The 13,022-nt window shown below is 39.4% G+C and overlaps 1 protein-coding gene across 1 annotated transcript; it reads right to left on the reverse strand.

Moving 5' to 3' along the window:
• Positions 1–819: 819 nt before the first annotated feature.
• On the reverse strand, positions 820–12,933 carry lap3 (leucine aminopeptidase 3). Its single transcript, XM_033623488.2, has 13 exons — positions 12,734–12,933; positions 11,954–12,069; positions 10,329–10,383; positions 10,139–10,244; positions 9,885–10,044; positions 9,627–9,791; positions 7,114–7,272; positions 6,884–7,008; positions 6,609–6,697; positions 6,386–6,488; positions 4,184–4,263; positions 3,957–4,069; positions 820–2,768 (listed from the first exon to the last, which is right to left on the reverse strand). Exons 1-13 carry the CDS (start codon positions 12,830–12,832, stop codon positions 2,582–2,584), a joined length of 1,557 nt encoding a protein of 518 aa, XP_033479379.1. The 5' UTR covers positions 12,833–12,933; the 3' UTR covers positions 820–2,581.
• Between the last annotated feature and the right edge of the window lie 89 nt (positions 12,934–13,022).

Below are 13,022 nucleotides of genomic sequence, written 5' to 3' on the forward strand. Positions count from 1 at the left end.
GCCAGCTCTGCATACCTGTCCTTCTTCCTCTTGGAGGCAGCCTCCATTCCATCCTCCCACGGGATGGTCAACTCGATCATGAAGACCATCTTGGTGAGGGAAGACCAGATGACGATGTCAGGTCACAAGGAGGTTGAGGTGATCTCCAGAGGGAACCTAAGCAGCTGGTTGAGGTCAGCCATTAGGTTCCACTCCGCTCCAGGAGTCATGAGGGACCAAGCCCTAGCGGTGATGGACAGGCCCTGGTCTCCCTGTCTAACAAAATGGATGCGTCTCTGTGAAGGTACTGTGCTGTCCTTATTCACCTCAAGCCTGTGTGCTTCCAGGATCTCAGCGATCTTTCGCTGAATATATTTTGATTAAAATCTAACTAAAATATTATTTTAGGAATAATAATATATTTTGTGTATTACTGTAGCCTAAAGAGCATTTCATGATATATTTCTAGATTTCTATGCAAGTCTAAGAGTGCCTAGACCTAGACCTAGACCATTTCATCTAATTTTTGACATTTACAAAGCTCTCCAAATGCCTTTTGACATAGCTGTGGAAATTAATCGCAAAGTCACTTTTTTGCTATAGGTATTTTTTCTCAGCCAGGTATATTCTCTTCTCACCTGTGAAGACCCTGCATGATCATCCTTGCTGGTCTCTGGTCCACTGTCTCCTCCCTGACCCTGCTCTTTCAGTCAAGCGTCTCTCAGTTCACTTGAAAAGTCACGTCCTCCCCAGCGCGTGAAACAGCTAAGCTTAGCTTAGCAAAAGGACTTAAAACAGAGGAAAACAGCTCTGACAGATTTTTCAAAAGCGGAAAAATGAAAATGAAAAAGGCACTTTTTATTTCATTTTTATCTGAAATGAGCTTCATGTCACATTAAATTGTAGATTTACACATTTACATTTTTTTGTACTTTCATTTTGGTAATTATATGCATTATCAAACCTGAAAATAAAAATGGAGCTGTTAACACGTTTTTTGACATACATCATGTGCTCACAGACAGCAAATGAAATCTTAATTTCAGTAAATGATTTTATCTTAATAGTGGCAGCCCTGGACTTCCATATTTTGTGTTAATTCTTGAGGCATCAGTATCTGGTTTGCTTCAGGGTGGAAACAGGATTTCAAAAACCCAAATGAAACGATCAGAAAAGCCAATAACAGTCCAATGAAACTGGTCAGATCCCAGTACAGATCTGGTTGACCATTATGGATCCAAACTATCATCTTAGTATTTTTGCACTTCAAAGGGTGTTGGAAGACTGGAACGATGCCTCCTAAATCTGTGGAGCATCTTCTTATGAAATCATATGTACTAGTGCAGTGCCCGTAGTAAGCATATATTTTGGTTAGGAGGCGTCAGTTGAAAGATGATAGGCTGCACGTGTCTGTGATTGATATGGATACAGATTGAGGTGTATATGTTTAATCAGTTGTTGCTTATGAAGTTGTTGTAATGTCTTGTGTTTGGCTTTTAGCAATGACACTGTAGGGAGCTGAACCCCATTTTACTAATGTGAAAGTACCACTACCAGTATCTTTTTTGATTTGTCATTGGGAAAAGTGTAAACACAAATGGAACATCAGTCAACTGAGTGAACAGATATTGTGTGGAAATGTATGGGAAGGTATTTCCAAAGATGAAATTAATTAAAGTAAAAAGTGAAAAAGGTGAAATTTAGAGTTTATTTTATACAACATATAAATTATGCACACTATGTAATTATTACAGCGCTTCAGGTGTTTTTTAGCTGATTCAAACAGCATGGAGAGACAGTGAACCTGTTCTATATTGTGGCTTCTTCACTGACGCGTTGGCTGTATGTAAACATCACAGCCGTCAGATTGGTTTAAAGAAACAACAGCTATGAATCGCTGCCAACATCTTCAGATGTTGGCAGCGATTCCATGGAAATGATTAAGGATAGACCGATACATCGGCCGGCCAATATATCGGGCCGATATTTGAGTTTTTTACTTGTATCGGCATCGGCCAATACGTGCGTGGGTTCGCGGATTTCAAAGTATGTGGTTAAGTTGAACAAAGCTGTTGAATCCTACTGTGTACAGTAGTTGTTGTTTTATTTATGCTTCAGCTTAAATATTTGTTTATTTTATAAAGACATTACTGGAAGATTTAAGAACACTGAACTCTTTTTTTATTTTAATGTATAATAATAATAATAATAATAATATTCTACCTGTTCTACCTCAACTTTCCATCTTGTTTTAGTATTTTTTACTGTTCAATAAATGTTTCTTATTTTAAACTTGAGACCTGTAATATTTGTTATCATTGTGTCATTTTTTTTTTTATGTAATTTGAGGGAGCAAAAGCAGTATCAGGCCCCAAATATCGGCTCAAGAAAATCGGCAGTCCATAATCGGTCATCGGCTAAGGGTGATGGGAAAAAAAATCGGTATCGGCATCGGCCCTAAAAAATCCATATCGGTCTATCCCTAGAAATGATACTGTTCAAATGTGCACAGATGTCTAAACTTGGCCACTGATAAGAATTTACTGTTTGTCTGAAAAGAAGCTCACAGTCAGAGAGTCCTGTGTCCGATCTGATATCTGTGTCAGCCATTGTGGGCCAGTCCCGCAGCAAACTCAACCAGCGTACGTGTTGGTCTTCCAGACATGCCTTTTCTTAGGTAGGGAATTTCATCTTTGTTACTCATCACACCTGCGATGTCCAGATGGGCCCAATGAGGAGCTGTGACAAACTCTCTTAGGAATGCAGCTGCTGTGCAAGCACCGCCAGAACTAGAAAGATAATCAACAGACAGAGCAGTGAGACTCAAGGAAATGAAGCCATGAGTATGCTCCTGGCTTTACTAATTAACTAATAACGAACATGCTGTTATCAAAATGTCCCTGTTTATTCTCATCCTCAAATAAAGGCAAAATGAGTAGAGAGTTGAAACACTGATCAGCATTCATTTAGTTTGCTAAATGCTAATCGTGTGATTCCAGATGGGCATAAATCTCATTTTATGTTTGTTCCTGTGTTGTTACAGGTGTCATAGAGTGCTACAGAGATGAGCCCTAAAACCCAGAAGATAGTTAGCATTTTAGCACTTCTGACTCTCTCGTCTCAGAATCAATGGGTTTCTTGGTTAGATGCCTGGAATAGGGTCTGTGGTTAACACAAGCATTAGAGACTTTCACGTTTTGTTCTACCACATAAAAAACATCAGTAAATACTCCACTCATAAATTTCAAAGCTTTTATGTGTCTTAAAAAAGGTGGTTGCTAATAACTGGGTAAATGAGACTACAGGGTGTTCTCACGCCGAACACGGCTTTACAGTCTCTGACCAGGGTGTAGTTCATTTATAGCCTAACTTTATCTTTTTGCTTCTGAATACTGCACTTACACTTCAAAAATGATATAAGTGGTGGTAATTTGTAAAGATTATCCCGCTGAACAAATCGTGTAACTATCATAAACTTTTCAGAAACTGTCCTGCTCTCTTTTCCTAAAATGATTTTTGCCGACTACCATCTGCCTGATTTCATGTGAGTGCTGCCTAAGTAACTCTTCATTATAAAAATATTACTGTCAGTATTACACCAACAGTTTGTAGTGATTTTACAATAACCTGCACGTTCTTATCTAAAATTATAATTATATCAATACTCCTTTATTGTAAATCAAAGAAAACAAGCACTTCACTACCTGAAAATTAGTTTAGTTCAGGAGTTCACCTTGAAACGTCCTGATCACGATCCAGCTAACTGTCAATAAGCTGCATTTCTACAGCTTTAAGGCTTAAAAACGTGTTCCTTTGACAACAGCTCCAGAGGAGTTTTAAACAAAGAAATCCCAACTCATAACACTCAAACTGATCTGGATGCCTCAGTTATCTACATACTAAGAAGTGGGCTCTGTACTCCCCTGATGTCTGGAGCAGGAGCTGCAGGCGCTCCCTGGCTGTAGTAAGATACGTACCGGCTGTACTTCCCGATGTTGTTGAGGTCAGCCAGCTGGCTGTCAGTCACTTGTCTGGTGTAATGCTGGAACAGAGGCATCCGCCACACTCTGTCACCTGTCACAACACTAGCCTACACACACATTTACACACACACACACACACACACACACACACACACCATTAGTCAACACAGAAGCTGATGGACTGAGGCGCTGTGAGTGTGTTCACTGTGCACACACAGTACCTTGTGCAGCTGCTCCCAGAGCCAGTCAGAGTTTGTAAACACTCCAGTTGCTGCTGAGCCAAGAGCTACATCCATGGCACCTTGGAGACAGAAGGAGACAAGTTTTCATTTTTTCTATTTATATCGTTCATTTCATCATGCAACATTATAAGCCCTGGGTGCTTTCACACCTGCAGTCACACTAAGTTCTAACTAGTAAACCAACCTGCAAACATGAACTCATATGGAGAGACAACTTTTGGTTTTGGTGACTGTCATCTTGCTGCACGTTATACGGAAAACATGTGATTAGCGATATGACTGTTGTTACTTGCGATAAGTAAACAGTTATTAAAATGTACTCAGTTTTGCCTCTCTGTTTTCAATGTATTTCTAAAATACAACAAATTGTTTGTTGAATTAAACAAATGACAGGAAATTACTTCCCCCATTCTTTTACTGAACAAATTGAACATTGAACTGAACACAAAAGGCAAATAAATAATAAAAACAGTTACATTTTCATAGAAGTTTTCTACTGATACTCTACTTAAACTAACTCAGAAAAGCCCTGAGTGGAATATTGCAGCCTTTTGCAATGTGTTTATCGCACAAGTTGACATTGCGATGATAAATTAAAAAAAAGAAAGGAAAAAAAAAAAACAACGACACATTGTGCAGCCCTAACATGGACCCACATGGGGAAATCAAATTCCAGTGAGTTACAGCAAGTCATGCTGCAAAAAGAAGAGTATGACCATAGACTGTACTACTACTGTCACTACTGTGACATAACACATTTGATTGTGGACTCCCATTTTGAAGCCTTGAGTTTGGTATTTTGGCCGTCGCCATCTTGGATGTTTGGAGCCACAAGTGACACAATTTGGGTGAGAGGGTGGAGATAACCCTAACATTAGCTGCTAGCTTGTTTAACACTGTGCATTTACAGCTATGGTTAACTGTGATTAATGCTAATGCTAATGCTAGTTTTCACTGTCTACAAACAGGCTTAAATTGTAGTTGTACTTACTGGAAAAACTGAACATCCGACTCCTTAGAGGGTCTTTTCGTACAACCAAACACTACAAAAGACTTTTTTTTGGCGACTCAAATGTTACAATTAACTTTCTTGAATTAAAAAAAAAACACTGAAATATCGACAAATGCGGCTGCGCCTTTGTGAATCTGGGGTTGTTTATGTTACTGACAAATGTTGTCTCTGTGGTAGCAACTTGTCAACAGATGGCGGCCACCTGTCACTCAAAGCAGCCACACCCTTAATTATATGTCAATTTAAGCCTCAATAAAACTTAAATACGTGCGTTTTATAAAAACTCACCCCCTGTTCAGTTGTCTAGAGGGGGGAAATTAACTATAGAGACCAAATCTGTTTTTGTACCAGGCTGTAAACCTGTTTATTTACGCTGTAAAGTTGGTCATTTTAACATGGGGGTCTATGGGGATTGACTTGCTTCTAGAGCCAGCCTCAAGTGGCCATTCAAGGAACTCCAGTTTTTGGCACCGCATTAGCATCACTTTACAGTCCCGGAGGCTGCCGCTTTGAAATGACATGCATCAAACGTGCCCAGCAGGTTTTGAACTGGGAGTGTCACAGTTATACTACATAACATATTAACCACTAGACCAGTGGATCTTTCACAGCAAATATTTTGACTTGTCATAGTAGGAGAAGCACAGGTGAAACTGATAGCATTAAAGATAATTTAGTTCCATTGGGTGTCACAGTAAGCTGTCACAGTGAGCCAGCATGTACAACACCAGGCTCTCTTCTAAATGGAATGCAGCTGTAGTTAATGTTGTTAAATACTCCCACTATGACATGGCAAAATGTCTGCCATGAAAAAGGTTTTTTGAACGCCCAAGACACCTCTGTTTTAACTCCTTTTTGCTTTCTAACATATCAGGGAATTCCCACACTCAGTTCCTCATGATTCTGCATAATAACATACACTGTGTGTACAGATCATTTCCTTGACTCCTCGTTTCTTCCTCGTAAACCAGTTTTTAACACAGTCTCAGTCTGGTTTTGTGGTCAGCAACAAAAGCTCAAATTACAGAAAACAGAGTTCGCTCTAATCGTGCCAAACAAAAATCGAAGTCAAAGCCATACTCATGACATATGTATGACATAAAGATAAAAACATCAGTTGTTTTTATCACCAATGTCATTGTTTAAATAAATTAAGTGAAAAATCCCACCTGTTAGCGTAGCAACGTTGACAATGGCTCTGGGGTTGAACGTGTGTCCGTAACATAGTGCATCAGCAAGAATCAGTCGGCCCTCTGCATCTGTATTATCAACCTGCACAGAACAACAATGACACTTGTTCATCTGTATACACACACACACACATAAGCGTACAAACACACCACACTCAGGTAACTGTTTGAAACTTTCAGGTGCCATCATGGCTGCACCCACCTGGATTGTTTTTCCATTTTTGGCTGTGACAACATCACCTGGTTTGGTAGCTTTTCCACTGGGCATGTTCTCACACAGCGGAGCTAGACCTGATTTATTGTAACAAGTGGAAACAGGCAGGTGAAAGAGATTTGTCTTCACTTAAACATTACAATAAGTTTGTGTATATATATATATATATATATATATATATATATATATATATATATATATATATATATATAAAAATAAGAGGATTGCAGTGATCCATGGATCCATATTATCAAAAAGCTCACCAATAATGTTAACCGGCAGTTTCAGAGCTGCTGCTGTGACGATAGACGCACACACAGTGGCAGCTCCTCCCATATCAGCTCTCATTGCATCCATAGAGGGAGACGGCTTCAGAGAAATACCACCACTACCGACAAACAGATGAGGGGGACACAAAACAACTTTAATGTGAGCATTGTGATGTTTTTTTAAGATGAAGTAATGAGCTCGAATGTGTATTATTATGGTGTACCTGTCAAAAGTGATGCCCTTGCCCACTAAGAGCAGCGGGGCCTGCTTGCTGTCAGGAGAACCATTGTAATGTAGCTCCAGGAAGACAGGGGGCTCCTCTGAGCCTTTAGACACACTGAGGAATGCTCCCATCTGTTGCTCCTCTATCCAAGCCTGGGATCTATAGGAGAACATGTGTAATTAGACAAGTACACTGATTTCCTTCACCTGCTCTCCAGGGTACAAAAGACAATCAATAATCAGACCTTATCTTAATAATGACAGAATATTTTGATTTAGCTGTTAACAGGAGATGTTCATATTTATTATTACCTCTGCCAGGGAGGTTTTGTTTTTGGTTTGGTCTGTTTGGTTCCTTGGGCCAAAGAAGAACCCATTAAATTCTGGAGTGGATCCGAATCACGATTTGATACACTAAATATTTTCCCATTCATTAAATGTCTAGTGTGTAGGAGTTAGTGGTATCTAGTGGTGAGGTTGCAGACTGCAACCGACTGAAACCAAGCAAAGGAGAAATACGTGGCCAATGCAAAAACATAAATGGCCCTATCTGGAGCCAGCGTTTGGTTTTGGGCTACTGTAGAATAGCATGAAGACTATTTGGAAGAGGACCCCCTTCATATGTTGATATAAATGACTCATTGTAAGGTCAAACAAACACAAATATTCTTATTTTCAGGTGATTATAAACTAATGAAAAACATAGTTATGAATATCACATTCCATTTCTGCCAATGTATTAGAGCTTAGATTCTCTGCCGGAGCCCGAACCCGAACTGGACCCACCCCGGCCATAATTTCCTGCCACTATCCTCGGGCTCGGACAGGTCAGGCTCCTCATAATAGACCTAGGCTATGGAACCAACTACTTGTCACACCTGGGGGATGGGGCCGAGTGTACCAAGTGCAGCACGATGCTGGTATATGACAGCAAGAAGACGGGGACCTCGACACTTAAGAGGCACATGACGAAGGCTTGCCATGGAAAGAAAGACAAGAGTTGCCTTCAGTGTTCACGTTCGTATCCTTGAAAAAAAAATGTCGGGTTTACCTTACCTTGCACACGGACTTCAAGACACCAATTTAACATTACTTTTAGAGGTCCTAAGCTCTGGAGTGAGTTAAGCTCATCACTGCGATCAATGTCCTCCCCTTCTGCTTTCAAAAAGAATTTGAAGAAACTTCTATTACCTGCCTGATCCCTGTGCTCATCCTTCTCTAACATGATTTTATCAATCCTTCTGATTGTGGGTGGCTTGCTTTTGCTGCGTCTTTCCTGGGTTTAAATTGTATAATTTCAGCTTTTGTACTTGTACTAAACTTGTGCTAAACAAATAAACTAAACTAAACTAAACTAAACCGGGCTCGGGCTCATAATTACAGTTAAAGTGACAGGACGGGACGGGCTTGGACAGAACATGCACGGGCTCGGGTGGGGTCGGGCTGGATTTTTTGGGCCTGATCTACGCACACTGGACCTTTAACATTGCAAGATAGGGCATTTGGCCTTGGCAGAATAAATGTCATACATCTTAAAATCCTGTATGGATCGTAGTTAACAGCCAACAGCAGAAATACAATGACTCCATATCACAATCCACATTCCAGTAATTCTCTAGGGTAGCCTAAATATGCATTTCAAACTTCATACAGAAAGCAGTCGTTATGGAAAACTCGTTCTAATAGTTTTGGAAATATATCCAGACATATTAGTGGTTGCGGTTGTAGAGTCACATATCAAAGAATACCTGACTATTGCCCTTGGCGGAGGTCTGCGCTCTCTGAGTGCTTTTCTAGTTGCATTTGTTTTTTAGTTTACAACTTTTTGGTCTATACAATCTAAGGAAATTATTCTAAAATACTTATAAATCCCAAGGTAACATCTTAAAATTGCTTGTTTTATCCAACCAAACATCCACAACCACAAAGACATTCAAATTACTGTTACACAAGGCAGAGAGAGCAGCTAATCCTCACAACTGAGAAGCTGGAACTAGGGGATATTTGCTATTGTAGCTTAAAAAAAAAATCACTTAAACGAAAAAAATCAATGAAAAAAATTTTAAATAAATAAAATTAATAATATAAATTTCCATCCTTTGAGTAATCAATCAATCTGCTAGTTGTTTCACATCTAGATTGACAGTTTCCAGCCCAGTAAATGCTCAAAGCTCTCAGAATACTATAAAGTAGATGCCAAAATATTTCATGATTGTATCACAGAATATATATTCAAGCCACAATTTAATCATTTGCCAAAAAAGTTTTCCCACAACATATAGACAAATGTAGTTTAACATCTGGTGACACGATAAGAAGCAGTTGGATTATTCTATGTCCCATAATGCCTTGAAAACTTCTTGATTATACAGTACACACATCTAAAACGTTCTTTAATAGTGCTACAAATTAAACTACTGTATTTCATGTCTTTGTTGCATTCTTTGTTGTTGTTTTTATTTCTGAGTACTGTCACACTGGGGACACTAAAGCAACGATGAATGATGCACAAACCTCTTGGTGATTGTTACGTGTTCGCCGTGTCGCACTAATTTCTCTTCAATGGTGTTGGCGAAAGCAGTAGGAGTGATGTGATTGGCCGGAGCCTCCATGAGTAGCCGTGCCAGGTTTTGACCTTCTGCGTACGTGACTCCTTTCTGCCAACTGGCCGAGTCACTACTGAGAATACATACACACACAGACATATACACATACATTAGCATGATGAATCAGATGCCCTAGTGTTGTGCTACAGCCCATTCGTCAGTCTACCTTCCATGAAGCTGTGTGGATACTTTGGTCTTCTTCTTTGATTTGAGCTGGTCATATTGAAACAAACCCAGAGCGGCGCCTTCTGCTGCCGACTGGGCATCACCGCAGCCGTCCACCTCCACATGCTTCACCTCCAGGTCCTGAAGTAACCGACATCCAGCTGAGCACGCACACACACACATACACACAGATATCAGTCAGGTGCGCAGCCAGTATGTAACCAGCACTGAGACGAGCAGAGTGTCGTGTCTCACCTGACACTGCCGCTCTGATGTTCTCTTTGCTGGTGTCCCAGTTCTCTGACCCACACACAGCTGCACTGGTCTTACCCAGCCCGACCACTGCCACACACGGGAAGTCCTGAAGAAGACACAGGAAACATTTGATTACTCTGGTGTTATCATGAGACCAGGTTTGTCTTAATTTGATGTCAAACTTTGTTACCTTGTGGATTCCATAAAATATTCTGCTTTTGCCTTTCTTGAGAGTCGGTCCAGAGCTGGAGAGAACAAAACAAAACAAACAAGTTAGTCAGACACACAGAGTTGGTGTGAGATCCATTAGGAATGCCACTGTACTGTGAAGTTTTTTCACAGCTGAATATTAAGGATGCTCCAATCACATTTTTTCTCTCCTGAGACAAATCAAAATACCAAGTACAGATCTGCTACCACTGTTCTTTTTATTTCTTTGACAATTTATCAGTGAGGTTTAATCTGAAAACCTCATTGATGGATTAAAATTTTAGGTATTTATTCATAGTGATTCTTTGTAAACCTGTAAAGTTTTAATCATATTTTGCCCTGGACGGTTTGTAAAAGTGTGTTATTGCAATTTTATAATACCAGTTAATAACAGTGTCTTAGAAACTTCAATAAATGTAGATCTCCAAACCGTCTAATACCCAATCAGTGTAATTAGAGCAGTATCAGTAAATGAATACCCAACATATTGCTGATAAATACTTTTTTTGAAGCAGAATCTTTTACAAATGCAGGTGCAATTATGTTCTGTTGATTAATTTACTTTTATGTTCCTTCTCTCCCTCTTGCTTTTCTTTTTGCCCTCCTTTTCTCCTTCTTTATTTTTAATTCATGTACTTTTTTTTTCCAAATGTAGCTTTCCCCAGTTACTTATGTTTGTCCTTTTATGTTTAGTAAATCAATAACATCTATTGTAACCTTTTTATAAGTTAGTATGGTCATTTTATCTGCATTTGTATGCACTAATTAGTGAAAAGAGGGAAAAAGAAAAGAAAACAAACAGCCATATTGATTTTTTTCTGTTAATTTGACTTTTGTATAAAAGTAAGAAAGAGAGGGAAAACGCCACAAACATTCTACAAAAAGCCATACACACTTGGGTAATGTGGTATAACAATATATACAGTGATGACAGAGATTTAATTACTGGTGTAACAGATTGTGTATATAGCCATGACTGGAATAGATTTTGCTATACAATTTCTGGATACTGTTATCAGCGAGCAGGACTGCCTCACAGCAATTAGCTGATAACTCACCAAAATTAACACAGTCTAATAAAACAACAATCACACCTTCATGAAGGTTACAAAGTTCAGTTTTTATTTTGTTTAAACTTTTCAAAAGGAAGTTTGAAAACATCTACAGCTTAATGAAAACTGAACAAATTTAGTCTGCTCAAAAAAAAAAAAGAAAAGAAGAAAGCAATTGAACCTTGAGAGGAGCTGATTTTGTCAAAACAATCTCCTTGAATGAACTCTCAAACACCATGTTTCAGAGAGGCAGTGGTTCAAATGCTGGAGGTTGTCGTTAGTGGTGCTTTTTAATTGTGCTGTGTTATATCCATTTTCCCAATATCTTGTATTTTACAAAGCCTCCACAATGATCATAACGCTGAATCAACAGCTCTCTAAAACAGCTTACACAAAATCTTAACTTTCTATCATTCATGAAGTGAGGCGTTATGCAAGACTGCTGTATTAGACTACATTACTTTTTGCTAGGAGAACCTAATAAATTGATTGTATATTATTATCATCACCCAAAAAGACATATTCTGACAGCTCACAAATATCACAGACTCACATTTTCAGCAGTTCAGAGAGTTTCCCAGACAGAGTTTGGTCAAAAGACGCAGCTGCATCTGTCAGATGAATGCCTCCCTCCTCTCCCTCCTTCTCAAACACTCCCAGCACCAGACCCTGCAGACACACACAAACACAGTTAGGACACCAGTTCCACATATCGTCCAGTCTTTCTCGCTGTCAATCAACGTATCAGGAGCTCCGGTCCTTACAAGCAAAATCATGCTTGCTTGCAACCCCTCCTTTCTTGTGTGTTATTATGGCCACCTAATTGGCAATCAGCATTAAAGTTTGTGTGTGTCCCACTTTACTTAATGGTGAAATAGTTGTCTGTGTTATTTATTGATTACAACGCTTTAGTGAACTTTTTTGAGCGTTGACCCTTGACCCCTATGAAGTCATCAAGGTGAGTGTCATGGTTTGATTTAACTAAAGCCAAGTAAAAGTTACTTTAAGTAGACACTTGCTGTGTTTCACCTAGTTTATTTATTAATATTGAGTTTGTTGTAAGGTTATAGTTAAAAAATAATAACAATAAATTAAAAATGGCTCATGTCAGTTTCACTAAAAATCTCAAAGATGGCACTGAACAATTGTGTTACTTTTCTGTAGTGAGTTATCATATCTGACAACTTCACAACTCTGACAAAATTATGTGTTGCATTTGCAATTAAAAACCACTGGTATACAATGTTTTGTGTGTATAAGTCCTGTGTGAGTTACTGATGTAACTGTATGACAGCTGTGACAGGCTAACGGCTAACGGATAACGGCTACTTACTTTTCTGTCGTTCAGGAGAGTCTGTGACGCAGAAAATGACCTGCAGTGTTTTGTCCTCACCGCCGTCTGCGCAGCTCTCCTCAGAAGAAGCATTGTCATCTGTTGTGCATATATAAATCCCAATGCAAACTATAAACTCAGAGATTTAGAGGTCGCCTACATGTGGAAAAGCTAGCAGCTCGACCTGACAGCGTCGCGTTTGTAATACGTCACGAACAAGCGACAGAGACGGATATTTGTCGCCATCTGGCGGCAGCAGCGGGTAGCGGTAGGAGGAGCGACAGGTAAA

This window comes from Epinephelus lanceolatus, chromosome 3, assembly GCF_041903045.1.
Source record: "Epinephelus lanceolatus isolate andai-2023 chromosome 3, ASM4190304v1, whole genome shotgun sequence".
Classification (NCBI taxonomy): domain Eukaryota; kingdom Metazoa; phylum Chordata; class Actinopteri; order Perciformes; family Serranidae; genus Epinephelus; species Epinephelus lanceolatus.